At 45.2% G+C, this 27,341-nt stretch overlaps 1 protein-coding gene and 3 long non-coding RNA genes across 4 annotated transcripts in view; 3 read left to right on the top strand and 1 right to left on the bottom strand.

Moving 5' to 3' along the window:
- The first annotated feature begins 9,134 nt into the window (after nt 1-9,134).
- LOC308671371 lies at nt 9,135-12,126 on the top strand. Its single transcript, XR_014027182.1, has 3 exons — nt 9,135-10,140; nt 11,635-11,679; nt 12,098-12,126. It is a non-coding gene; the product is annotated as an uncharacterized lncRNA (long non-coding RNA).
- Nucleotides 12,127-14,563: 2,437 nt separating this feature from the next.
- Nucleotides 14,564-16,780, bottom strand: LOC308671372. The gene is made up of 4 exons (XR_014027183.1): nt 16,418-16,780; nt 14,912-14,995; nt 14,705-14,786; nt 14,564-14,585 (listed from the first exon to the last, which is right to left on the bottom strand). It is a non-coding gene; the product is annotated as an uncharacterized lncRNA (long non-coding RNA).
- Nucleotides 16,781-16,960: 180 nt separating this feature from the next.
- Nucleotides 16,961-22,381, top strand: LOC308671335. Its single transcript, XR_014027174.1, has 5 exons — nt 16,961-17,057; nt 17,195-17,253; nt 18,289-18,413; nt 21,483-21,908; nt 22,076-22,381. It is a non-coding gene; the product is annotated as an uncharacterized lncRNA (long non-coding RNA).
- A 1,853-nt stretch (nt 22,382-24,234) lies between these two features.
- Nucleotides 24,235-27,341, top strand: part of CDS2 (CDP-diacylglycerol synthase 2) — a 42,032-nt gene continuing 38,925 nt past the window's right edge. Inside the window, exon 1 of the mRNA XM_081333854.1 lies at nt 24,235-24,373. Within this exon, the coding sequence (XP_081189980.1) occupies nt 24,311-24,373 (63 nt within the window). The 5' untranslated portion in view covers nt 24,235-24,310. The remainder of the gene's footprint in view (nt 24,374-27,341) is intronic.

The following is a 27,341-nucleotide window of genomic DNA, read 5'->3' as shown; positions in this document are numbered from 1 at the left end:
GGCGCTGCGGAGGCCGCTTCCTTTTGCAACCGGGCGCCCTCCGGATGTGACGGGAAGGAGCCCGTCAGCCTCCCCAAACACGACCAGGAGCCGCGGGGAGGGATGTGCGGTCCGCCGTGTCTGAGTAGGCGTTGACATTTCTTCTGCGCTGGATGGACTTCAGCTGGGGATTATGGGAATTGAAATCCAGCTTGGAAAAAAGTCCAAAATGCTGTTCGCGGAGATGTCGCGATGCCAACTTGTGTTCTTGTTCATTTTACTATCACTGTTTTTTTAAGACAAATTTCCCCACTGCTTTTCTCCCTGCAACCTTCCCACAAGGAAAGTCAATGGTGCGGCCAGCAGAAAGTCAAAAGTTGCTCCTGCTTACTGTTTTATGACCCTACCCTCCAGTCATTTTTTTTTTGTTAAAGAAATATCTCAAATAATAACCCAGTGGGGCACAGGTTGCCTACTTAGAAATTAGAAGCTTTGTGATAAAAGTCTCTTCTGCACATTCTCACAAAAGTATTAAATGAATTCTGAATATTTCTATAGAACTGAGTACAGCCTCTGTGTGCGGGGGCCGATGGGTGGCACAGCTTCGCTTCCGGATCTGCTGCCAGCTGGGCTTGGCGATGCAAGCTCCATGGAAGTGGACCAGCATTCACGAGAAAAGTTTCCAGGACCTAAAGGCACTATTGTCAGATAAATTTACTGTAACTCATTTTAGGGAGTCTAAACCAGTATGTTTAGCATGTGATGCATCTCCTAATGGGGTGGGGGCAGTCTTGAGTCATTTAGAAAAGAATGGAACACAAGTCCCTATTGCATTTTTTTCAAGGACACTGTCTTCTGCTGAGCGTAATTACGCTCAAATTGACAAAGAGGCCTTAGCCATTGTAGCAGGAATAAAAAAATTCCATGACTATTTATATGACAGGGACTTCATGGTCTTCACAGACCACAAACCACTGTTGGGACTTTTCACAACAGACAAACTCTCCATATACTTTCCCCAAGAATGTTGAGATGGTCTATTTTCCTTTTTGCATACACATTTAAGCTGGTTCACAAACCCGGCAAAGAAATGGGCCATGCTGATGGCCTGAGCAGACTCCCACTGCCACTAATGGAACCAGACCCAGCCCCTGCGGCCAGAATTCTGTCCATTCAGGACCTGCCAGAATTTCCCCTCCACACTGGGGACATAGCTGCAGAAACAGCTACAGATAAAACACTTAGCAGAGTGCTTTCATGGGTACACACTGGGTGTTTAGATAAAAGCCCAGGCTCTGAGTTCCAGAGTTACTTTGTCAGAAGACATGAGCTATCAGCTTACAAGAGGTGCATCCTTTGGGGGAACAGAGTCATAATTCCCTCTTCACTAAGAGATAGAGTTTTGCAGTCACTACATGAAGGCTATCCAGGCATTGTCAGAATGAAAACTTTAGCAAGAAGCTACCTTTGGTGGCCTGGCCTAGACAAGGACATTGAGGCACAGGTACATGGATGTTATACATGCCAGCAATCTAGACCTGAAATGCCACAGGCTCCAGTTCACAGGTGGGAGGAAACGCACACTCCCTGGTCTAGAATTCACATAGACTACGCTGGACCCTTTCAGGGACAGCTCTTCCTCATAGTGGTAGACAGCCACTCCAAATAGCTTGAAGTAATCCCAGTTGCAGACATGACTACTGCTAGGACCATCCAAGTGCTGAGAAAACTCTTTGCCACACATGGGTTGCCATATGTCTTAGTTTCAGACAATGGGGCCCAATTCAGTGCTGCTGAATTTCAGGCCTTCCTATGAGCAAACCTCATCAGACACGCAACATCTGCCCCTTTTCACCCATCCTCTAATGGTCAAGCTGAACGTATGGTGAGGACCACGAAGGAGTCACTTAAACGCAGTTACAGGGGACTTGCATCACAGACTGGCAAATTTTTTACTTTGCCAGCATTCTACGCCTTGCACTGCTACAGGCAAAAGTCCTGCAGAACTTCTTTGGGGGAGGTGACTGATCACTAAACTGGACAGGTTGCATCCAGATAGAGTGGCAGCAGAAGCCTCTCGACCAAAACCCCCTAGGGGGCTGCAAATGGGCGATTGGGTTTGGGCCAGAAACTATGGACATGGGAATCTGTGGGTTCCTGGTAAAATTACCAAATCATCTGGTCCCCTTTCTTACGAAGTGGGGCTGGAGGGAGGGTGAGTCGTCAGATGCCACATTGATCAACTCAGAAAACGGTTTCCAGAATGGCCACTAAGCGAGGACTGAATCATAAGTCCCTCCCAAAGTCCCCAAACTTGCAGCCAAGCCAGCCCATACATGGACTCTCAAGACTCTTCCTTCATAAACAATGAGGAACTGGGCATAGAGGAGGGGAGTCCAGAAGTGCAACATGGATCCCCTGATAGAGCAAGCCAACCAGATTTTAACAACCGCTGTGCTGACTCTGCTGTTCAATCTGACTCTGGGGTGGGCCAACCTGGAGAGGCCAGCCAGAGAGCATTTCATTCCTTTGACTCAAGTGCATCAAGGGACACTGGTTTGCGTGGCCCGATGGGTAAGTTGGTAGACCAGAAAGTGATGGGAACCCTGAGGCGTTCCACAAGGGCACGTAAGCCTCCTACTTATCTAGCTGATTATGTTGTAAAATAAAGGAACTATAATGTTATCTGTACTGAAACAATAATGGAGCTATGATGTTAACTGTCTAGTGTGCTGTTAATGGAAACCAATTCATTCTGGTGTTAAAATTGTTTAACTGATGCTATGATGTTAAGTCTTGTAACTTGTACTGTTTGTTAATTGTTGCTATGATGTTGTCTGTTCTAAGGGAAGGGGTGTTATGTATTGGGCTCAATGGTAACACCACGTGGTAAGCTGGAGCAGCTAACGGCTCTCCAGCAACCTAGACACCCCATCTCCAGTGCTGCTATTGGCTGCCCCTAGGCGGCAATGGGTGCTTTAAACCTATTGGCTGCTGCCTAGGGGCCAGGCTATAAATTGCTGCAGGCTGCAGCCCAATTCTGTTCAGATCCTGCAAGCAATAAACCATGAGCTTTGCTGAACTCACTTGCCTCGTCTTCTTTCCTGCGCAAAGAACTCACTACACAACACTAGGCATCATCAGTGCTAGGCATGGGTAATGAAATGTCTGCAAGAAATCAACCAAGCTCAGAGAACACCACGGACTCCTGCAATATTGCTGTAGCTGGAACTTTTGTGAAGAAATATTCCATAGGTCAGATCAGCCCGATTAAAACTTTCACAGGTTCAGTCTGGCAGCCATTGTAGGTAGAGACTAGAAGACCAGGGCAGCCACAGTCCTGCTGACAAACACTTCCATGTCCATGAAGCCAACAGAAATTGCACTCGGCTCAAGGGAGAATGCTTTAATATCCAGGGAGGGGCTCATCACAACTTTCTCAGGCTATTGTAATACTCAAGGAATTTGTGGGACAGCATAAATGACAACTCTTGAATTAAAGAGCCAAAGAACATTATGGGTTTTAACTGCTGCTGCCAGCTACACTTTCCTTTTAGGGAAGAAGGGATGGAGGCACCATCCCTGGTACCCAGCAGGCTCCCAGCCAATATTAATGGTGAGTGTTTTTATTTACAAAGTTGTCTTTCACCCCTCTAGAATCTCCCTGGTAGAGAGCAGTATATATGGTGGGGAATAGACACGCCTACCGTGGCAGCCATTTTGTGAACAGGCAAATCTTCCACATCCATGTGGTTTGTGCCCCACATGTGCTCTGGAAGTCCCAAATGGGCCTTAGTGTTAAAAAAATGGTGGCTTGGCTCTGCTATCGATACTCCTGCTGAAACAAGGAGAGGGAGACTTTCACTCTCCCTCCATAGGTCTCTTGGACTCAAAGTTGCATAAACAAGGAATGAAATAAATGTGCTGTAACTCTGCTAAGTAAAAAATCTTACAGACATCTGAAAAATGTGAAAGCCAGAATTTTGCCCCTGTTTCTTTGACACTGGGCAGATTTCATACCCTTAAAAATGCTTTTCGCTTACTACAAGGTCTTTGTGTTTTCCTTTTGTTAGCAGGTGACACAAAAATCACTTCAAGTCTCCCTTTGGAATTGTTGGACCTTCCTTTTCTCACCCCTGAACTGCATCTTGGTGGACAGGAGCCAGTGCTCTGGTAGGTCAAGATCCTTCTGAATCTTGACTCTTTCAAAGTGTTAGCAATTCCCCTCGGCTTGGTGTGGTCTGCAAGTTTCATGAGCTCCCCTTCTGTCCTGTCTCGATCATTGATGAAGAGGTAGAAGAGTACTGGGCCTAAGACAGAACTCGGGGTACCCCACTGCATGTTTCCCTCCATGTAGATGTAGTCCCATTAAGGAAAACTACAGTGGGTTAGGATGCTGAGCTTGTCGATCAGAAGGTCGGCAGTTTGGCGGGTCGAATCCCGAGTGCCACGTAACAGAGTGAGTGCCTGTTACTCGTCCCAGCTTCTTCCAACCTAACAGTTAGAAAGCACATAAAAAAATGCAAGTAGAAAAATAGGGACCCCTACGGTTGGAAGGTAACAGCGTTCCGTGCGCCTTTGGCATCTAGTCATGCCGGCCACATGACCACGGAGACGTCCTCGGACAAGCGCTGGCTCTTTGGCTTTGAAACGGAGATGAGCACCGGCCGCTAGAGTTGGAAACGACTAGCACGCATGTGCGGGGGAACCTTTACCTTTACTTTACACACTAATTGTGGTTGGTCAGCTAATTGCCAATCCATCTGGTGTTGGTACTATCCATCTCACATTGTCCTGTCTTACCAAGAACTAGGCTGTGGTCCACCTTGTCAGAGGCCTTGCTGAAGTCCAAGTAAACTATGTCCACAGCATTTCCCTGATCCTGGATTTTTCAGGGATAGCTGATGTTTGGCCTTCGCCAGTTCAAAAAACAATTATCTAGTTTTCCTTCCTGGTCTTTGCACAAATAGGATTTAAATGGCAGAGTGAGCAGCTGGTCTCCAGCTGTGCCTTCAGCATCACCTTTTTGTTTGCAAGTTGCTGATACTTAGAAGTAATTAAATTGCACATAACAATTTGTGTAGGGGGCAGTTACCCCCCACTCTATGCAAGAGACCCACCCAGCAATATGCTAGCTCAGTAAACCACTTAGAGAGGGCTGTAAAGCACTGTGAAGTGGTATATAATCTACGTGGTATTGCACTTAGACTTCTCTAGCATATTAAGTGTTGAATTCAGTGGACGAAAAACAATGAGGAAAATGTCAGCATCCTAGGATACGGAGAGTGATGTCCATTGTGTCTTTAATTCCTAAAATTGTCAATTTTCCAAAGTAAAAAAGTAACATGTCTAACTTTGGCAGTCACAGAAACTGATAATGATGTGCAGAGTACCTCTTGAGCTAACAAGAGCTTGCACAGAAAAAGAGGATACTGAGAGTAGTCAAGTTTACGCAGCAACCACACAGATACACTGAGGTGTGTAAAAAAGTTTTTACTTGTGGAATAATACAATAGCACAGTCCAAGAAAAAATCAGTTCAGGTCATACACGAGTAAAGAGATGATAGCAAATAACAATAGTCCAAGGATTATCCAATACAGTCTTACCAGTCCATAAGTCAAAACACAGTTCTTCAGATTTAGCAAACAGTAGCAAACCCACAAACCACAATAATCAGCATGTAACAGCAAACGTAACAGAAAGAAGCTATGTCTCTAGCTCCTTCTTAGGGCTGTGGGAAAAACAGCGTTGGCCAATCATCACACATTTAAAGTGATACTATACAGTTTCTATTACAACAATACAATCATAGTTTATATATATTGCCAACCCAACCAGTTAGGCCATAGTCATGTACCTAACAGAAACAATGAGTGATGAAAATTAAAGAAATCAAGGAATATTTGTGTTTCTCTGCTCTTGATCTCCACTCAGATTCCTGAGTTTGCTATTCCTCTGAAGTGAGAAGAAATATATCACAGGATGATTGTTGCAATGACTATGATAATATTCAGCTAATTTATTATGCAATTAAAAGATCTGTAAAAGCAGTCCCTCCCTCATCTATTTCACATAGCTATATTCAAATTACAAAAACAAATCTATTAGAATCTGTTCAACATTTCAAGATGAGTCAAAAATAGTAACTCCTGTCCAAAAACTGGTTATTCAAAGGAAAAAATGAAACCCAGGTTAGTTTTGTATTTTTAGACAGATATACAGTATAAGTGGAAACACACGCACACACACACCAAAACAAACACACAAACATATACGTAAACTCCAATTTCCTGCCACCCAAATGCCTAATAAAAACAAGATGAAGACAGCAAAACAAGCAAAAGGTCTGTGTTCAGTCCACTTCTGGAGAGTCAGATCCCAAGTCTAAAAGTCACACAGTGTTCTTATCTTGGGCACAGCTGCATGGAAGGCCAGCTCTTGATAGCCTCCGCTGATGCACTCCTTGCCTTCTGCAGTGACATCACATTTCATCATCAGATTCTCCTCTGAAATTTCTCTTGCCATCTCAGAATGTCCAGGGTTACCGTAGAGACAGGAGTAAACACTTTTAAATGATTCCAGTCTTACTGACCATTTTTTACCGGACACTGAGTGGTAAACAGGCAGCATCCGTATCTGTCATCATTCAAAATATAATATTTTCCCCATCATGGCAGGTAGGAATTGGGGCTTCTCACCCATTGAAGGAATCCCTTGTTTCTCTAGAAGTCTCAGTCTGTTACACTAAGAGGCAGAGCTGTGGAAAGGAGAAGGTTTGGGGATGGGCAATAAAAGAAAAGTCCAGGAAATCCATGTTGGAAAGGAAGCCAATGGGGCGAGCCATCTCTAGACCATAATTTTGGGAAATTCTTCACTCCTGTTTATTGGATGTACTCATGTCTTTGGTACTGTCTACTTCCAAGGAAGTTGTAAAAAGAAGGAAAATGCTCCTTTCTTACCAACCAACTTTTCTTTCCCCTTTCATTCTGGGGCAGGTGTGGTGGGGAAAAGGACCTGGTGCCTGGGGGAGTCATAGGGATGTAGCCTCTCCCTGGACATTTTGTGATGAGGACCTAGGTCCAAAACAATATTAGCCTATTTAAACCCCTTCATCCAGAGATGTGCAACCTGAGTTCTCACCACATGCTAAAGCTTTAGCACAAAAAGGGGGTAAAGGGCTTTAAACAAATAACTAGATAAATAAGATGAAGGACTAGAGGCCTTGCTTCTTTCTTTGTGTTACAGATGTTCTAAACGAATTGTGCCTCCTGCTGGCTGAGTGGCAGCCATTTTCCTGGGAAGACACTGAAGGCAAGAATAACATTGGATAAAAATTATTAGGGCTGTTCCAGAGATGACTGACTAATGGACTTTCTTTCTTTCTCTTTTCTTTCTTTTTCTTTTCTCTCTCTTTCTCTTTCCTGTCTTACAGAGGATATTGAAGAACTGTCCACTCAGCTGGCAGGATGGCATCCATTTAACCATGGACTAAGTCCATCTTCCCTTTTAGAAGGTGAGTGTTTCCCAACAATAATAACTTAATAAGATAATAATTATGAATGACTAATGGCCTTGTTTCTTTTGTCTTTCAGATGAAATGAATGAACTGTGCCACTGGCTAGCTGAATGGCAGCCATTCCATCTTGGATGGTGCCAAAGACCGGCTGTCCAAGGTTTTCCAGCCATTTTGTTTCATCATTGCCTTTAATATGCCCTTTTTACGGCTGTATCAGCTCCGTATCTGGTTAGCTGGTGAAGGAGGGGGTCAGGAAATAAACATGTAGGGGCTGATCCAGAGGTAAATGAATAATGATCTTGCTTCTTCATACGTGTTTTACAGATGACATCCATAGCTTATGCCATCAGCTGGTCCAGTGGCACCCATTCACAAATTGACATCGAATTTGCCATTCTTCTGAAGTGGGAAGAAATGAACTACAGATTGAATAAATATGGGACTAAAAAGTTTCATTTAGCATTTGAATAAGTATTGATGTGATATTTAAATTGCTTGTAGTTATTTTATAAGAGTTAAAGTGCAATAGATTTAATATTTTATTGTTGTTTACATAAGGTAGATTATGATTGTTTGTATTTTTATACCCTGTATTGAGCTCTGGGAAGTCGGGGAAGGGGGAGGGGAGGGAGGTGTTGGGGAGGTTTGGGGAGAGGGGAGGGGGTTGGGAGGGGTTTTGTCTTTTTAAAAAATGTATTGTAAAACTTTTCAATAAAAAAAAGGCTGTCAGGTCTTTGTGGCTTCTTCCCCTCCACCTGGAGATAAGGCAGATGGCCCGAGGCACATTCCTCTCGCACCCCAAGAAAGATATTTCAAAGAGGATGGAACAAAGCAAAGGAAGTATAATGCAGAACACTCTTAGGTCCCCCTCCCCCAACAGAATGGCAGAATCTGAAAATGAAGGTGAGAAGAAATACAAAATATATTGGGGTTCTGACATGCCTCCTGCCCTTGAAAAATGAGAAATCCAACTGGAGAAGATAAAAATAATAACGGGGAGGAAAATGAAACATAGCTGTTAGTCAGGTTTATCTGGGTAACGAGCATGAAAACGTTTGAGCAATTTAGGGGCCCTCACGTGGCCCAGATGTAGCACCATTCAAGAATACTTGTCTAGTACGGCTTCTTAGGCAGTTACAAATCCATCTGGTGGAGATGCTGTCTATCTCATCTTTTTCTACTTTACTAAGAAGTAGGTTGTGGTCTACTTTGTGAATGCCTTGCTGAAATCTTAAGCATACAATGTCCCTAACGTAACAGTTCCAGCTAAAGATCCAGATTGCTGATACTTAGAAGTAATTAAATTACACATAACAATTTGTGTAGGGGGCAGTTACCCCCCACTCCATGCAAGAGACCCACCCAGCAATATGCTAGCTTTTTACAGCTGTATCAGCTCCGTATCTGGTTAGCTGGGGAAGGAGGGGGTCAGGAAATAAACATGTTGGGGCTGATCCAGAGGTAAATGAATAATGATCTTGCTTCTTCATATGTATGTTTTACAGATGACATCCATAGCTTATGCCATCAGCTGGTCCAGTGGCACCCATTCACAAATTGACAGATTGAATTTGCCATTCTTCTGAAGTGGAAAGAAACGAACTACAGGATGATTGTTGCAATAACTGGGATAAAGAGCACCTTATTTATTATGCAATTAAAATATCTGATTGTAAAAGCAGTCTCTTTCTCATCTCTTTTGCATAGCTACACAGAAACCCAGGTTAGTTTTGCATTTGTAGGTGGATACATAGTATATGTGGATACACACACACACATATACGTAAACTGCAACTTCCTACCACCCAAATGCCTAATAAAAACAAGATGAAGACAGCAATACAAGCAACAGTTCTGTGTTCAGTCCACTTCTGGAGAGTCAGATCCCAAGTCTAAAAGTCACACAGTGTTCTTATCTTGGGCACAACTGCATGGAAGGCCAGCTCTTGATAGCCTCCGCTGATGCACTCCTTGCCTTCTGCAGTGACACCACTGTCACCTACAACGTCCAGGAACAGGAATAAACACTTTGAAATGATCTCGGTTTTATTGGCCACTTGTTTCTGCTCAATGAGCAGCCAGCAGCATTTTCTCCAATTGCTCATTTTACTTTACTCAAAAAAGATTTACTTAAGAAGTGATTTATTGCCCAAATGAAAACTTTTTTCCTGCTTCTGTGAGAGTGAAGATTGGCTACCAGGGAAGGTGAGTGGTCAGGAGAAGGACTGGCTGTTTTCTTTGCTCCCAATCTGAGCTCTTGATAGCCTTCGCTGATGCGCTCCTTCCCTTCTGCAGTGACATCACGTTTCATCATCAGATTCTCTTCTGAAATTTCTCTTGGCATCTCAGAATGTCCAGGGTTACCAGAGACAGAAGTAAACACTTTTAAATGATTCCAGCCTTACTGACCACTCTCTACCGGACGCTGACTCAGTAGGAGATAGTGCCAGTGTTTCATGGTGTTTTATATCTATCATTGTTTCCATTGTGAGAGTAAAGGAATTGAAGGAATCCCTTGTTTCTCAAGATATCTTGGTCAGAAGGAAATAATTGCATTAAGAGGAGAGAAGGTTTGGGGATCGGCTATAAAAGAAAAGTCCAGGGAATCCATGTTGGAAAGGAAGCCGGAAGGAAGCCAATGGGGTGAGCCACCTCCAAACCCAATTTTGGGAAATTCTTCACTCCTTTTTATTGGACGTACTCATTATCTTTGGTACTTTATTCAGTGTTTTATATCTGCTAACAAGATGTGATTTTTCAAAGTATTTTTCTCTATAGAAGAGGTTTAATTCTATTTCTTCATCACATCTAAAGTTCAGCAGGGGCAGTGATAGAAGAAAGGGATGAAAAGAAATATGAATGGAATGCAGGGGGAAAAAATCTTGAATTACTTTATTTCTCTGGGGCTAAGGAAGAGAATTTGGGGTCCTTTTAAAATTTTAGGGGGGATACAAACTCCTGGCGGGAGTTCCTATTTGAATGCCCAAATATTTTTATTTTGAAGAAGCCTTCAATCAGCAGGGAGCAGGCAAGGGTAAATCTCTCAAACTTCGTAAGGAGTAACTGCTTATGGAGTGACTAAACTACACAACACCCTCAGCCCCTCTGTCTACTTCCAAGGAAGTTGTAAAAAGAAGGAAAATGCTCCTTTCTTCCCTTTCATTCTGGGGCAGAAGGACCTGGTGCCTGGGGTAATCATAGGGGTTTAGCCTCTCCCTGGGCATTTTGTGATGAAGACCTAGGTCCAAAACAGTATTAGCCTATTTAAACCCCTTCATCCAGAGAGGTGCAACCTGAGTTTTGTCCAAGGTAAGAGTTTTCCAGACATTTTGTTTCATGATCGGTCTTTAATATGCCCTTTTTCAAGCTGTATCAGCTCTGTACCTGCCGTGGCTGTTTATTAAACATGTTAGGGCTGATCCAGATGAATGAATAAATGACCTTGCTTCTTCTTATGTTTTACGGATGACATTCCTGATGCCGTCAGCTGGCCCAGTGGCACCCATTCACAAATTGACCAGCCAACCTTTTTGGCAAGGTGTTTCTAGGCCGTAAGAACCAGAAAGCAGTGGGTTAAGATGGTGCCTCCCCGGGTGCTTCCTGGTACTTCAGGAGAGAACCTGGAGAACCAGGAGCCCATTTTCAGCCTGGCAGATGAGTCCAACCTGACTGGGTGTACCGGATCAGCTGCTGACTGAGTTCGGCTACTACTCAGCAAGTGACCTCAAGGAAGGGTGGAAGGGAAGCAGAGCAGAGCAGGGGCAAATATGGAGGAGGGAGAAATATGGAAGCCTGAAAATGGCTCACCTTTTGTCTCAGCAAACTGTTGGGTATCCTGCAATCATAAATGCTTTTTGGAAAGGCAAGATTCAAATGGGAACCTTCCATCGCCTTTGGTGGACTTGTAAAAGAGCTAAGCAAGATTGGATAGAAATTAGCAATCTAACTCAAAAAGTTTGGAAAATTAATGCAGCACAACTTTTATACACTCAGCATTGGAGGAGATCCTGTGATATGCACTATAGAGGGATGGTTAATAAAGGTGACCGAACTGGCAACGGTGGCAAAGCTAATGGCACTCATGAGAGAAAAAACAGTGAAGGAATTCTTACTTTCTTCTTTGATTTTCTTGATCAGATGTTCTAGGCCAAGAGCTGCATGCTCAGCATATTGAAGATCCTGGTCAGTATAGAAGTTTTCTTTATACTTTTACACATTTGTATTTTTATTCTTTTTACTCTTTATTCCTTTCCTTGATTGTTAGTTGATGCTGTTTTTATATTTATGCTTCGTAAAATGTAATAAAAATTATTTGAAACCGAAGATTTGCTTCTGTGGTTCCGAGATCATGCCTGCCAGCTCCTTCAGGTCCCTGGGTTTTAATCCATCTGGTCCCGGTGATTTGAACTGCTGATTCTCCTTCTGAGTCTTTGCACAAATAGCAGCAAGAGCAGCTGTAGTCTAGCTGTGCCTCTAGCATCACATTTTATTTACAAGTTGCTGATATTTAAAAGTAATTAAAATGTAGATAAAACCTTTGGGGGCAGCTGCCCCAGACCTTTGCACAGATATTTTCCCAAGGTTTTTTCCTCTTTTGCAGAACCTGCCATTTTGCCCATGTCTTTGAGGACACAGTATGCTGGGTGTATCCATGTATACTGCATAACCATCTAAGGACAAAGAAAGATGCTCAAAAGTGTGGTCAGTCCATTTCTGGAGAGTCAGATCCTAAGTCTAAAAGTCACACAATGTCCCTATCTTGGGCACAGCTGGGTGGAAGGCCATCTAGCAGGGCTTTGGATATGGGCAACATCCAAAGATCTACACAGGAACGGACATGGAGAATAAACATTTTGGATTCCATATTTTCTTGTGATAGTCCTAAAATTAGGGCAGTGTTATAATCCCCAAACTATCAATGGCCCTTTTTCTCTGAAGTTTAGCTCGATAGCCTCTGCTGATGTGCTCCTTGCCTTCTGCAGTGACATCACTCTTACCTACAATGTCCAGGAACAGGAATAAATACTTCGAAATGATCCAGGTTTTACTGGCCAGTCAATTCTGGATGTTCAAGTTAATTAGCAGCCAGCACCATTTTCTCCAATCATTCATTTTTTCTTATCATGGCAGGTAGGACTTGGGCCATCTCACCCTTTAAAGAAAACCTTTAAAGAAATCTCCACAGACTTATTCAGAAGCAAATCCTTGCATTACAAAGGCAGAGGTGGTAAAGGAGAAGGTTTGGGGGATGGGTTGTAACAGAAAAGGCAAAGGAAAGCATGATAGAAAGCATCAGAAGAAAATCGAAGGCTTGAGCCAGCTCCAAACCCAATTTTGGGAAATTGTTGCCTTCCTATTGGATGTGCTCATACTGTATCTTTAATAATTAATTCAGTGGAGTTTTATATCTGCTGCCAATAGATATTTCTTAATTATTTTTATAGAAATAGATTTTTAATTCTATTAACACTGGGTAAGTATATTACTGGGACTGATCAGGAGACAAATAACTAATGGCCTTGCTTCTTTGTATATGTCCCTTATAGATCTGGTGGATGACCCATGGACAGTAGAAAATCTGAATATTCTGACTCCAAGTTGTCTGATAGTAACAGCTGTATCTGCTCTAGGAGGCAATCCTCCTAACATCTCTGCAACAGGATCACCACTTGTGAGCAATCTTAGATCTAGGCCAGTGATGGCCAACCTTTTAGAGACCGAGTGCCCAAACTGCAACCCAAAACACACTTATTTATCGCTGGGTGCCAGGTGGGTGTGGCCTACTCAGCGGGTGTGGCTGTGGTGGTTATGGAAGATTGGGTGGGTGTGGCCAAGGTGGGTGTGGTCACCTCAATGTCGCTCGTGGGGAGGGACACCTGTGGGGGGTGGCTGGTTGAAGAGGGACAGTTGCTACCTCCGAGGCATGGTGTGGGTGCCCACAGGGAGGGCTCTGAGTGCCGCCTCTGGCACCCGTGCCATAGGTTCGCCACCACTGATCTAGGCTTAGTTGACCCCAGCCAACACCAGCATCCAAAGCTACCTGCCTATAGGAGTTTCACACCATCAAACTCTCCTTTGGGAAAAATTGCAGCTTCTCACCTTAGCAGTCAGTAACCCTAGTCTCTGCCTTTCCTCAGCCTTGCTATGCACCACCTCAGTATCAAAATCTTCCACCCCCCAGCCCCATACAGCCCTTCCTACCTTCAACATTGGCTGTCAGTGGTTCAGAGACAACACCTTGGGCACAAACTATCTCCAACGTGTGCCCCCAGCTGACATGATGGAAGCCATTTCAACCAGAACCCAGTAAACTAGGTCTCTTTGCAAGGTGTTAGTTGTGCAACCCTGGAGTTCTGGCTCTCATCCCTTTGGAAGGGAATAATCCATCTCCACAGACAGGTGGATCTATCCCAATGTTGCCATCTTCAACCAGCCAAGTGGCGTTGGTCCTCAAAGAAATGAAACCTCCGATCTTTGAAGCATCAGTTCCAGCAGGATTCCATGTGCTGAAGGAGTTCCAGCCTGAGTTTGCTGACACTGAACAGGTTTTTTCCCCCTCCATTGAGCCTCTACACCAGAAGGCCATTAAAAGGACGTGTCCAGGATCCCCATCTTTATCAAAGAGATTCAGGATCAGTGTGACAACAGGCCCCAATACTCAATGCAGCTGTCTTCTGTTCAGAGGCTGGGGACCCTAAATCATCTAAAAGGAAAAGAAAAAGAAAAATCCCTTTCACTGAAGAGCCCCCTGCCCAAAAATTCAAGGAGGAGCAGCAAAAACCCAGCATACTGTCCTCTTAAGACCTGGGCAAAATGGCAGGTTCTCCAAAAAACCTTGGAGAAATATCTGTGCAAAGATAGCAGCAGATGCCCTTAAAACAAAAATTGTCCCTTGTGTCCTGGAAACTACTCAAGATCTGACTAGGGCGAAGATGCTTACTGAAGTTCTTACAATACATGAAGATTCAAAGCTTCTGCTTCCTGAACTTCTCCCCAAAAGCCAAGCGAACAAGATACAGACCATGACTCCTCTAATTCCAAACATCTTAAGAAGGTCCACACCTCTCCAGGGTTAGAGACGATTCAGCCTAAAATCATATATAAAAAGAAAGCGAAGGAAAATGTGAGTCTATCTGAGATGAAAAGCAGAAAGTGATACCCCAAAATAGAAGCGGAAGAAGCACCAAATCCAGTCCCAAAGACCAACCTGGCTTTAGAACTGATGGAGTCTGTAATATAAAATGTACAATTCATTGTCTAGGAAGAAATCCAGTATTGTTTATTGGTTCCTATGTAGAGAAAGGTAAAATATAGACACAAGTAAAACAATTATATACTTACTTCTCAACTTAGTGGATCTAAAGGGCAAGAAATACAATCAGTTTCTTGCGTCTGCAGTCAGAAAGGAACCCACCAAAAGCAAGTGGCTGGTCCGCCATTAGAGAGCATCGGGAAGGTGATGTGGCCACTGCTGAAAGCAGCCGCAGAGCTGATATAGCTGCAAAAAAGCACATTTAAGGCCATGGATGAAAGCCAATGAAAAGAGTCGATTCCTCTTGAGCTGCTCTCTGCAAATCTGCCTTCTACTCCAAAGAAAGCCGTAGCTAAGGAAGGTATGGCTGTGGGGTATCTGGCACGAACCCCAGAAAGCATTACGACCGTAATTGGCGGTGGAATTTCTGTTGCTGTGCAAGGTGGTTGTAAAGCGAGATATCCATGTGAAACTCAGGATCTTTGGGAGGGCATCAAATAAGTCAAGATAGCCATGCCATGCCATGGCTATCTTCTAAACTAATTATTGCTAATTTCTGATTTGAAGTTAACAGTAGTTCTAAAAGTGTTAAAATGATAAATGATTTTGTTTATATCTATTACAAGTGGATGTTATTGTTAAGAAAATGGCTGAATACTTTCCTTTTGTTTTAATATCTGATGTGTTTACATTTTGTACATTGTCAATATATTTTTTCTTACAATAACATCTTTAAAAAATAGAAAGATAAAACATAAATCAAGTTACTTTTATTTTTTCATTTTTATCCCATCCTTTCCCTCATATTCAACACTGAATATGTATTACATGTATTACATACATAATACTCCTTCCTTTTATTTTATCATGAAAATGACCCTGTGAGGTAGCTTCAAGTGAGAGAGAGGGACTTGCTCAAAGCCATCCAACCAATTTTCATCCCCAAGACAGGACTGGAAGGGCAGCTCAGCATGGAGAGCATCTCCATAATTGCTGAGAGTCAACACTAACCTGGTGGTACATAACCAACCAACCAGGTATGAATCAACAGATTCACAGGGGGATCCTCCTCTTAATTATGAGTGTCATGTCTGGAAACCAGCCCCAAAATAGTTCAACATAAACTGGGCTGCCCATATAGCAAAACTGCATGTTGTTTAACAGGACCAGAGATTGGTGCTGCTTTTCCTGTTTTTATATGGGACCCATTACAACTGAAGATTTCCCCCACTAAATTTCCCCTCTGGCTGAGAGCTGCCTCCTGGTTGAAGATGATGGCAAGCGCTGCTCACTCTAATGCACAGTTGCTCACCCTAGTGTGGATGTCAGCTCCCAGAATTCCCCTGCCAACTCCCAGAATTCCCCTGGTAACTCTGCTGGGGTCTTTGGCATTGACTGCAATGCCTCCATCTCTGCCCAAAAGCAGCGGTTTAGGCTCCTATTCCTTTGTATCTCTCATTTTTCCCCTTTTTTGATTATAGCCAATACAGGTGGTCCTCAGCTTATGACCACAGTTGAGCCCAAAATTTCTGTTGCTAAGCGAGACAGCTGGAAAGTAGATATCTCCCCATTTTACGACCTATCTTGCCACAGTTAACAAGTGAGTCGCTGCAGTTGTAAAGTTAGTGACCCTGTGGTTAAGTGAATCTGGCTTCCCCATTGACTTACTTTGTCAGAGGGCCGCAAACCGTCATAAATTTGAGTCAGTTGCAGAGTGATTTTCATCACGTGAGGTAAGGGTGGAAAATGGTCAGTTTTTTCCAGTGGTGTTGTAACTTCCAACGGCCACTAACCGAGGACCGCCTGCGCAGGGCGTCAAACAGTGAGGTGCAGCCACGGACACGGCCATTAACGCACCTCAGCACGACGAGCCCTCAGTCTCGGTCCCAGCTCGGGGCGCCAAGGCGGGCGGGGCTCTCGGCGGGGGCGAGCCTCGAGGAGCCTAACGCTCAACCGGGGACAGCGGGAGAAGGCCGCCTTTCCTCCGGCTCGCCCCCCGGGCCGGCCAGGGAGCCCCTCCGCCCTCAGCGAGGCTCCCCCGGCGGGAAGGGACTCAGCCGCGCAGCGCTCGCCGCCCTCCGCCCCTCCCGCCCGGAGCAAGGGCGCATGCGCCGTGCAGTCTCGCCGGCGGTGGCGGGAACCTTCGCGCCCCCGTGAGGGGAAAGCGGCGGGCGATGGCGGGCTCGCTGACAGAATGGCGGCGGCTGTGGTGGCGGCGTTCCCTCCGGGAGGAAGCCGGCGAGGGCCTGAGCGAAAGCCCCCGGGCGGCGGTCTCGTGGGGAGGGGAGCGGTGGGTGCCCAGAGGCCGGTGAGGCGCTGCTCTTCAGCGGAGCGGGGAGGGACCGTCCCTCAGGTTGCCCGAACCTTTCCCGCTTCCGCTCAGGAGGTGCTGCTTGGCTTAATAATGGGTGCAGATGCTTTTTCTCCCGCCTTTTTTGTTCATAGGTGGGCAAGGTATCCGGTCCTCCCTCCTCCTATTTTCCCCTCAACAACAACCCTGTGAGGTGAGTTGGGCGGAGAAAGAGGGACGGACCCCAAGTCGCCCAGCTGTCATTCATGGCTAAGGCGGGACTAGAACTCACCGTCTCCTGTTGATTGGCCCAAAGTCGCCCAGCTGTCATTCATGGCTAAGGCGGGACTAGAACTCACTGGCTTCTAGCCTGGTACCATTTAGTAAGTAAGCCAAACTGGCTCTGTTGAAATCACACTTTTCCAATAGGGTCACCCATGAAGTGAGCAGTAACTCAGCAAAGCTTCCACCTTTGAATACAACCTGTTGGTTGGAAAAGGAGCTCTCCAATTTCTGATTTTTGCCCTGAAAAATGCTGTTCTGTTAAAATTGGGGGAAAGCCATTCAATCAAATGATGCTTGTAGAGGAACTTATTACATAGTCTTTAAAAGCTCTTCCTTAATATTATGTATAAGCTTAAATATAATATTAAAGATATTTGTTGTTAGCTGCGAAGTCGTGTCCGACCCATCGCAACCCCATGGACAACGTTCCTCTAGGCCTTCCTGTCCTCTACCGTCTTCTGGAGTCCATTTAAGCTCATGCCTCCTGCTTCAGTGACTCTCTATCCAGCCACCTCATTCTCTGTCGTCCCCTTCTTCTCTTGCCCTCCACCTTTCCCAGCATTAAGCTCTTCTCCAATGAGTCCTTCCTTCTCATTAGGTGGCCAAAGGATTTGAGTTTCAACTTCAGGATCTGGCCTTTTAAAGAGCAGTCAGGGTTGATCTCCTCTAGGACTGACCGGTCTGATCGCCTTGCAGTACAAGGGACTTGCAAGAGTCTTCTCCAGCACCATAGTTCAAAGGCCTCAATTCTTTGGCGCTCAGCCTTTCTTATGGTCCAACTTTCACAGGCATACACTGCAACTGGGAAGACCATAGATGAAATTAATGTATAATTGGAAGCCCCTTGTGGACTTTTTCCAGGAGACTGGGGGGAAAATCAAACTTTGACTCATCAATTATATGATTGCTGAATTTTAAAAAGGGTAAAAGAAGGTTTTAAAAATTTATTTCCTCCTTTTTTCAGCTGCAACCTCCTGCATACTTCTCCAGAGAAGAGAATTGAGAGAGAGATAACCCAGCCAAATGAAATTGACATTTGAAATTTCTTTGCATGGTTGTTTTATATTCAAAGGAAAAAATGAAACCCAGGTTAGTTTTGTATTTTTAGACAGATAAACAGTATACGTGGAAACACACGCACACACACACCAAAACACACACACAAACATATACGTAAACTCCACTTTCCTGCCACCCAAATGCCTAATAAAAACAAGATGAAGACAGCAAAACAAGCAACAGGTCTGTGGTCAGTCCACTTCTGGATAGTCAGATCCCAAGTCTAAAAGTCACACAGTGTTCTTATCTTGGGCACAACTGCATGGAAGGCCAGCTCTTGATAGCCATCACTGATGCGCTCCTTGCCTTCTGCAGTGACATCATATTTCATCATCAGATTCTCCTCTGAAATTTCTCTTGCCATCTCAGAATGTCCAGGGTTACCGTACGGACAGGAGTAAACACTTTTAAATGATTCCAGCCTTACTGACCATTTTTTACTGGACACTGAGTGGTAAACAGGCAGCATCTGAATAAATTGTCATTAAATTTTATTTGGCAAGGGGAAAAACCAAGAATTAAAATGAAATACTTGCAGGATACAAAGGAAAACTGGGGATTTGGATTGCCAGTCTGGGAGTTATATTACCATGCCGCGGCATTAAATTGGTTTAGAGAATGGATAATTCTGAAAAATATAAGATTACTGACTTTAGAAGGTCATGATTTACAATTTGGTTGGCACGCCTTTTTATGGAGTGAGAAACAAGGATTATTTTCATATTTTCAAAAACATCGGATTAGGCAAGCATTATTTAACATTTGGAACAAAATTAGAAATCACAACTATACTAAAGTACCAGTCTGGCTATCCACCCTCGAAGCGATTGTCTATCCAAATCTATTCAACTTGGGCAACATAATTTCATATAAGGACATCATGAATGATGAGGGGGAATTGAAGTCTAGAAATGAATTAGATTTACAAGGAATAAAACTAGATTGGTGGGCCTATTTACAGATTCAATCAAGATTCGGGAAAGATAAAAAAGAATGGCGGATAAACACCCAGGAAACGGCCTTGGATAAAATATTATTGGGCCCAGATAATAAACAGATAAAGAAATTATATAATTTGCTCCTGGGATATAAGTTGTTCGAGGAACAAGTGAAGGACCCTATGTTGACTTGGGCTAAAAATTTGGGTCATGGCATTGATCTGGATACATGGCAAACACTCTGGGACAGAAATAAAAGAATAACACTGGCTTCATCTTACAAAGAAAACCTATTTAAAATGTTCTACCGATGGCATCTTCCCCCAGCACATTTAGCCAAAATGTATAAGACAGTATCTCCCAAATGTTGGAAATGCTCCGAAGAATTAGGTACATATTTTCATACGTGGTGGTCCTGTAGCAAGTCACAAAGATTTTGGCAAATGATTTGGACCTGGCTAAAAGAAATACTAAGACAAGAAGTTGAGTTTAGTCCAGAATTTTTCCTATTGGGCATAACAAAAGAGAAATACCCCAAAGAAGAGTTGTATCTGATGATTCATATTATTACAGCAGCAAGAATGTCATTTGCCCAGAATTGGAAAAGGAGTGAAATTCCAGTAGAAAATGAGGTAATAAGGAAAATTTGGGAATGCGCAGAAATGGATAAATTAACTTTGGAAATTAAAAATAAAGATCAATCAGGTTACTACAAAATTTGGAATAAGTTTTATTTTTGGCGGGAACAAAAGAAAGGTCTCTATTAGAATTTATAGATTGGTTGATTGCTCTAAGTATTGTATTATTATATATAATTGATATGTATCTTAAGTGCATTTTATGTGTATATATACATATATGAATATTGTAGACAAGAAGGTATGTCAGTCCGTTTGTACCAATGTTTTAAATAATAAATTTAATAAATAAAATGTTTTTTTAAAAAGTCACACAGTGTTCTTATCTTGGGCACAGCTGCATGGAAGGCCAGCTCTTGATAGCCATCACTGCAGTGACATCACATTTCATCATCAGATTCTCCTCTGAAATTTCTCTTGCCATCTCAGAATGTCCAGGGTTACCGTAGAGACAGGAGTAAACACTTTTAAATGATTCCAGCCTTACTGACCATTTTTTACCGGACACTGAGTGGTAAACAGGCAGCATCCGTATCTGTCATCATTCAAAATATAATATTTTCCCCATCATGGCAGGTAGGAATTGGGGCTTCTCACCCATTGAAGGAATCCCTTGTTTCTCTAGAAGTCTCAGTCTTAGTTGCACTAAGAGGCAGAGCTGTGGAAAGGAGAAGGTTTGGGGATGGGCAATAAAAGAAAAGTCCAGGAAATCCATGTTGGAAAGGAAGCCAATGGGGCGAGCCATCTCTAGACCATAATTTTGGGAAAATCTTCACTCCTTTTTATTGGATGTACTTTGGTACTTTATTCAGTGGAGTTTTTATCTCCTACAAGATGTGATTTTCAAAGTATTCTTCTGTATAGAAATAGATGTTTAATTCTATCTCTTCATCGCATCTAAAGTTCAGTAGGGACAGTGATGGTAGAAGGAAATATGAATAGCAAACCAGGAAAAAAATATCCTGATGAATTTGTTTATTTCTCTGTGGCCGAAGAAGAGAATTCAGAGTCCTTTTAAAGTTTTAGGGGGGATGTCAAATCCTTTGGGATACTTACTTTTGGGTGCCCAAATATTTTTATTTTGAAGAAGCCTTCAATCAGCAGGCAGGAGGCAAGGGTAAATCTCTCAAACCTTATGGAGTAACTGCTTATGGAGTGACTAAACTACACAACACCCTCAGCCCCTCTGTCTACTTCCAAGGAAGTTGTAAAAAGAAGGAAAATGCTCCTTTCTTACCAACCAACTTTTCTTTCCCCTTTCATTCTGGGGCAGGTGTGGTGGGGAAAAGGACCTGGTGCCTGGGGGAGTCATAGGGATGTAGCCTCTCCCTGGGCATTTTGTGATGAGGACCTAGGTCCAAAACAATATTAGCCTATTTAAACCCCTTCATCCAGAGATGTGCAACCTGAGTTCTCACCACATGCTAAAGCTTTAGCACAAAAAAGGGGTAAAGGGCTTTAAACAAATAACTAGATAAATAAGATGAAGGACTAGAGGCCTTGCTTCTTTCTTTGTGTTACAGATGTTCTAAACGAATTGTGCCTCCTGCTGGCTGAGTGGCAGCCATTTTCCTGGGAAGACACTGAAGGCAAGAATAACTGGATAAAAATTATTAGGGCTGTTCCAGAGATGACTGGCTAATGGACTTTCTTTCTTTCTTTCTTTCTCTTTTCTTTTTTTTCTCTCTCTCTCTTTCCTGTCTTACAGAGGATATTGAAGAACTGTCCACTCAGCTGGCAGGATGGCATCCATTTAACCATGGACTAAGTCCATCTTCCCTTTTAGAAGGTGAGTGTTTCCCAACAATAATAACTTAATAAGATAATAATTATGAATGACTAATGGCCTTGTTTCTTTTGTCTTTCAGATGAAATGAATGAAGTGTGCCACTGGCTAGCTGAATGGCAGCCATTCCATCTTGGATGGTGCCAAAGACCGGCTGTCCAAGGTTTTCCAGCCATTTTGTTTCATTATTGCCTTTAATATGCCCTTTTTACGGCTGTATCAGCTCCGTATCTGGTTAGCTGGGGAAGGAGGGGGTCAGGAAATAAACATGTAGGGGCTGATCCAGAGGTAAATGAATAATGATCTTGCTTCTTCATACGTGTTTTACAGATGACATCCATAGCTTATGCCATCAGCTGGTCCAGTGGCACCCATTCACAAATTGACATCGAATTTGCCATTCTTCTGAAGTGGAAAGAAATGAACTACAGATTGAATAAATATGGGACTAAAAAGTTTCATTTAGCATTTGAATAAGTATTGATGTGATATTTAAATTGCTTGTAGTTATTTTATAAGAGTTAAAGTGCAATAGATTTAATATTTTATTGTTGTTTACATAAGGTAGATTATGATTGTTTGTATTTTTATACCCTGTATTGAGCTCTGGGAAGTCGGGGAAGGGGGAGGGGAGGGAGGTGTTGGGGAGGTTTGGGGAGAGGGGAGGGGGTTGGGAGGGGTTTTGTCTTTTAAAAAAATGTATTGTAAAACTTTTCAATAAAAAAAAAGGCTGTCAGGTCTTTGTGGCTTCTTCCCCTCCACCTGGAGATAAGGCAGATGGCCCGAGGCACATTCCTCTCGCACCCCAAGAAAGATATTTCAAAGAGGATGGAACAAAGCAAAGGAAGTATAATGCAGAACACTCTTAGGTCCCCCTCCCCCAACAGAATGGCAGAATCTGAAAATGAAGGTGAGAAGAAATACAAAATATATTGGGGTTCTGACATGCCTCCTGCCCTTGAAAAATGAGAAATCCAACTGGAGAAGATAAAAATAATAACGGGGAGGAAAATGAAACATAGCTGTTAGTCAGGTTTATCTGGGTAACGAGCATGAAAACGTTTGAGCAATTTAGGGGCCCTCACGTGGCCCAGATGTAGCACCATTCAAGAATACTTGTCTAGTACGGCTTCTTAGGCAGTTACAAATCCATCTGGTGGAGATGCTGTCTATCTCATCTTTTTCTACTTTACTAAGAAGTAGGTTGTGGTCTACTTTGTGAATGCCTTGCTGAAATCTTAAGCATACAATGTCCCTAACGTAACAGTTCCAGCTAAAGATCCAGATTAAAATAGCTCCAGATACCGGCGAAGGCTGCATTTAATTTTTTCCCCAAGGCCGGCACGCAGCCGCTTCGCTCTGAACTGAAAAGGAGCCAAGGGTGAACGTGGGAAAGAATACCTAACGCCTCCAGGCGTGGCAGCCACGATCTCCGAAGGTCAGAGCCGAGCCTCACCACGGCAAGCAATGCCGGTTTCGGCCAGCAGAGGGAGCGGAGATTAGCTTGCACTGCAGGAGGAGTGTAGACTTAGAAAAAAAGAAGAGGCGCGTAGCATCCTCGCAGCATTTTGCGAGGTCGTCGGGAGGCCTTCCGTGGAAAAAAAGCACGGCATTGCAAGCCACGGGGGCTGCAGGCGCAGCTCAAGGCAGGCGGTGGGAGCGAGCGCGGAGTGATTTTTTGACCCGGCTAGCAAGCGCGGGAGGCTGCGCGTGCGGGGCCCTGCGAGATGCGCCCCGGGAGAAGTCGTCTGGAGGCGGAACCTTCGCCACAACGGGAAAGGGATTCTCCCCAGCGGGGAATTAGCAGGCTGGAGGCAGGGCCGCTTCTGCCGGCTTCCCTGGTTCCGCTCAGACGGCGGCTGCATTCCCACAACGCCGGTGACCCAGGGCAGCGCCAGCCCCCTCGCTTCGGCTAAGCCAGGGGTAGGCAACCTCGGCTCTTTTATGACTCATGGACTTCAACTCCCAGAATTCCTGAGCCAGCCATGCTGAGGAGAAAGGGAGAGGTTTCCAAGCTGAGCCACGCTGGCTCAGGAATTCTGGGAGTTGAAGTCCACGAGTCATGAGGGGGCCATAGTTCCCCTACACTGGCTCAGGAATTCTGGGAGTTGAAGTCCACGAGTCATAAAAGAGCCGAGGTTGCCTACCAGTCGCCTAGGCCGCTTTATGACCCATGGACTTCAACTCCCAGAATTCCTGAGCCAGCCATGCTGAGGAGAAAGGGAGAGGTTTCCAAGCTGAGCCACGCTGGCTCAGGAATTCTGGGAGTTGAAGTCCACGAGTCATAAAAGAGCCGAGGTTGCCTACCCCTGGGCTAAGCAACCCCCCGCGAGGGGGAGACCCCCGCCCGCCCGGGTTCCCTGCCGAATCGCGCGCAAAGCCTGCGCTGCAAAGCCTGCGGACGGCGAGCCCCGCCCCCCGGGTCGATCCGCGCCGGGATTGGCCGCTCCCCCTGAGCCCCGCCCCCATTCCCGGGCTCGGCTGCTGCTGCTGCTTCGGCTGTTGCGTCGGGCCGAGGCGAAGCGAAGCGAAGCGAAGCGAAGCGCGGGCGAAGCGGCGGCCAGGATGAGCGAGCTCAGGCAGCGGCTGGCCAGGGAGGCGGAGGGGCAGCGGGACGCCGAGGGCAAGGTAGGCGAGCCGGCCAGGGGCGAGCGTCTGGATGCGGCGACGCGTGTTCCGCGCGACGGCGGAAGTGGGTGGGGGTGTTCCCGGGGCGGCGGGGAAGCGGGCCTCCCTCCCTGTCCGGGCTTGCCGGGCGCGGCGCTCGGCCCCGGGGGCTCGGCCAAGGCGAGGCGGCTGCCAGGAGTCCCGGAGCCGGAAGGAAGGAAGAGCGGCGGCGGCCCTTAAAGCCTTTCTCGGCAATCCTCGCCCAGGGCCCGGGGTCCCCCGGCCGCCCAGCCGCTGCGTGGGCTGCTCCTGGGGAACCCGGCCGGCGGGGAATCGAAGCGGGCCGTCGTGTTCTGGAGAAGCGGTTGACCGGGAGATGGCGAGCGCGCTGCTGAGGCGAGTGCGCTTCAATCAACCCACCCATCCATCAGAATAGAGCTGGAAGGGACCTTAGAGGTCGTCTAGTCCAACCCCCTGCTCAAGCAGGAGACCCAAACCATCTCAGACAAAGACCCTGCACCGTTTCAGACAGCTGTGCCTGGCGAAGCCCGAGACAGCGGGCCCAGCCTTTCCTTTCCGGGGCGAATTACACTCGTGCCATCCAGCTTAACCATGCTCCGTTCGGACACTTGCTTGGTCGGGCAGCACGAGGCCAGGTTTAAATTTTCGCGCAGCCTTTGTGGCTTGCAGCATCTGCTTGCCATCTGGCCCGGTTTTAGCATGAGCTAGCTTTAAACTGTGTGGATGGCAACTTCCAGAATTCCCTAGCCAGCATGCTTTCAGCGGTGAGGACTTCAGCTCTCAGAATTGAACACAGAACATAGATTCCTAGAGCTGCAATGGACCTTGGAGGTCTTCTAGTCCAACCCCCTGCGCGAGGCAGGAGACCTTATACTGCAGATGGAGATCGACCTCCAAGGAGAAGAAGCAGCGTCTTCTCAAGCAGTATTTGTAAGGCATCCTTATTGGTAACCTGCTTTGGGGAAAAAAACAACAGGAGTTGGATACTGAATGATGTGGAGCAAAGTTCTAGTTCTTGTAGTACATCTCCACATTTGGGCCACGTTCCCTTCATGCTGGAGATGCTGGCCTGGTTCCTTTGCAAGCTCAGTTCAAGAGAGCTCATGGAGTGTTCAGATTCTCCGTGCGCTGAAGTCCCCCCTCAGGATCCTGCCTTCTGTGGATTCCACCTTTTCCTCACTGCTCCTCTGCAGGAGAACTTGGCAGGTCTTGTCACAGATGCGTTAATGCTGGTTGTCCGTTTTCCCCTCTTCATGGCAGGGCTTTGTGGAATGGATGGTCAGGCTGTTAGAGGTTTGCTGATTGTTCGGGCTTTACTGATCATTTCTATAACTTCAGGATGAACATTGTAAGACTTAGTCAACTATAGAAGGAACAGGATTAAGAGAATCGAGCTAGAATATAACAAAATAGAATAACAGACCTTAGAGGTCTTCTAGTCCAACCGTCTTCTCAGGCAGGAAACACTATACCATTTCAGACAAATGGTGGTCCAATCTCTTCTTAAAAACTTCCAGTGTTGGAACACCCGCAACTTTCAGAGGCAAGTTGTTGCACTGATTAATTGCTCTAATAATGGTGCATGGCTTGGGGAAAGCAGAAAGGAAGACATGGGGCACGAGAACTAACTAACTAACTTCCCCCCTCCCTCCTTCCCATAGGTTATATCCAGACTATGTTCTCCTTAGTTACTTAGTGTGATTTAATTTTCAGATTTTGCACTAGCACCAAACCACAAATTCACTGCCTGCACTGGGTTCACACAACTGACTGCCTAAATGTAGTTAATTAGTTTTTGGTTCCGGATATTGTGTGAAGTCAGTCCAGCAGTGAAGATTGCTGCTGTAAGCCTAGGCAAGGGTAGCCATTTGAATGGATTGGGAGGGGGCTGCATCAAAGTCCCAAAGGGGAAGTTACTGATGGCAGTTCATGGAGGTGGCTGTGGTTATTGAGGATCCAGGAAGCTGGGAAAGAAGGATTGGGGAGCATGGCGTGTGTAGTCTGCCCAAGAACATCTGGCTGGCACTTCAAAATGGAAAGTACAGCTGAGAACATTTTGGCCTGGTCCAATGCTTGCCTTTATCATAATGCATCTCCCTTTCTACCGCTACTGGACCCGACAGGTTCTTTGGAATAGGTCTTAAGGAGGATTCCGACACAGGTTTCAATAGACTACAATAAAACACAGGGTGGACTTTCCCCAACAGTGGTGGAAGTTTCAGTTCTACTGTGACGAGTTTACGACCTTAGTAATGGGAAAAAGACTGAGGAACTTTGGCCCCAATTTTCTGCTGGGTATCTTTAACCTTCAATATTTTGTTGAAAGATAAATCAATTGCCCAACATGAAAAGGCTTTTGAGGGAAGCGTCGTTTATCTTTGTACACCTTAGTGGCCTTGGTCAATGCTTTCTTCACATTCACCCAACCCCCCTGGAAAGACATCACCCATTGATTCCAAGTCTGGGAAGTAGGAGGCTTCTTGGGGGTACTTAGGCATAGGCTGTTGTGATTCAGGGTCAGCCTGTGGGTTCGGCAGTTGGGTCAGACGATTCAGAGGAGGAGGAGGGGGGTGTTGGAGAGCCTCCAGAGGATAGCCCTGAGGCTCCGCAGAGCCCTCAGCCAGGCCCCTCCCATCCGGTTACGACGCAGACCCAGCTGTGTGAGCCTGACAGCGTGGATGAAGATGACTCACAGCTGGCCCTGTTCAAGGACGCCCGACGCAGGAGGCAGTCAATCAGGAGTAAACAGAGGAAGGCAATGGGGCACCTCGGAAGGAGGCAGAGAGAAGCCACGCCCTGAACTGTATAAAAGGGGAATGCGTGAGAGGGCTGGTTTGCTGAAGGCAACCGTTTGAATAGCTCTGTTTCATGGTTCGTGTTTCTGTTTGCTCTGTTTGCTCTGTTTTATGTCAATAAATTTGGCAGGCTTAGTTCCAGCCTCTTGCCATTTTGTAAAGGGGTTGTCCCT

This window comes from Vipera berus, assembly GCF_964194415.1.
Source record: "Vipera berus genome assembly, chromosome: 8".
Classification (NCBI taxonomy): domain Eukaryota; kingdom Metazoa; phylum Chordata; class Lepidosauria; order Squamata; family Viperidae; genus Vipera; species Vipera berus.
The sequence above is the reverse complement of the archived record's forward strand: the minus strand, read 5'-3'. Positions and strand labels throughout refer to the sequence as shown.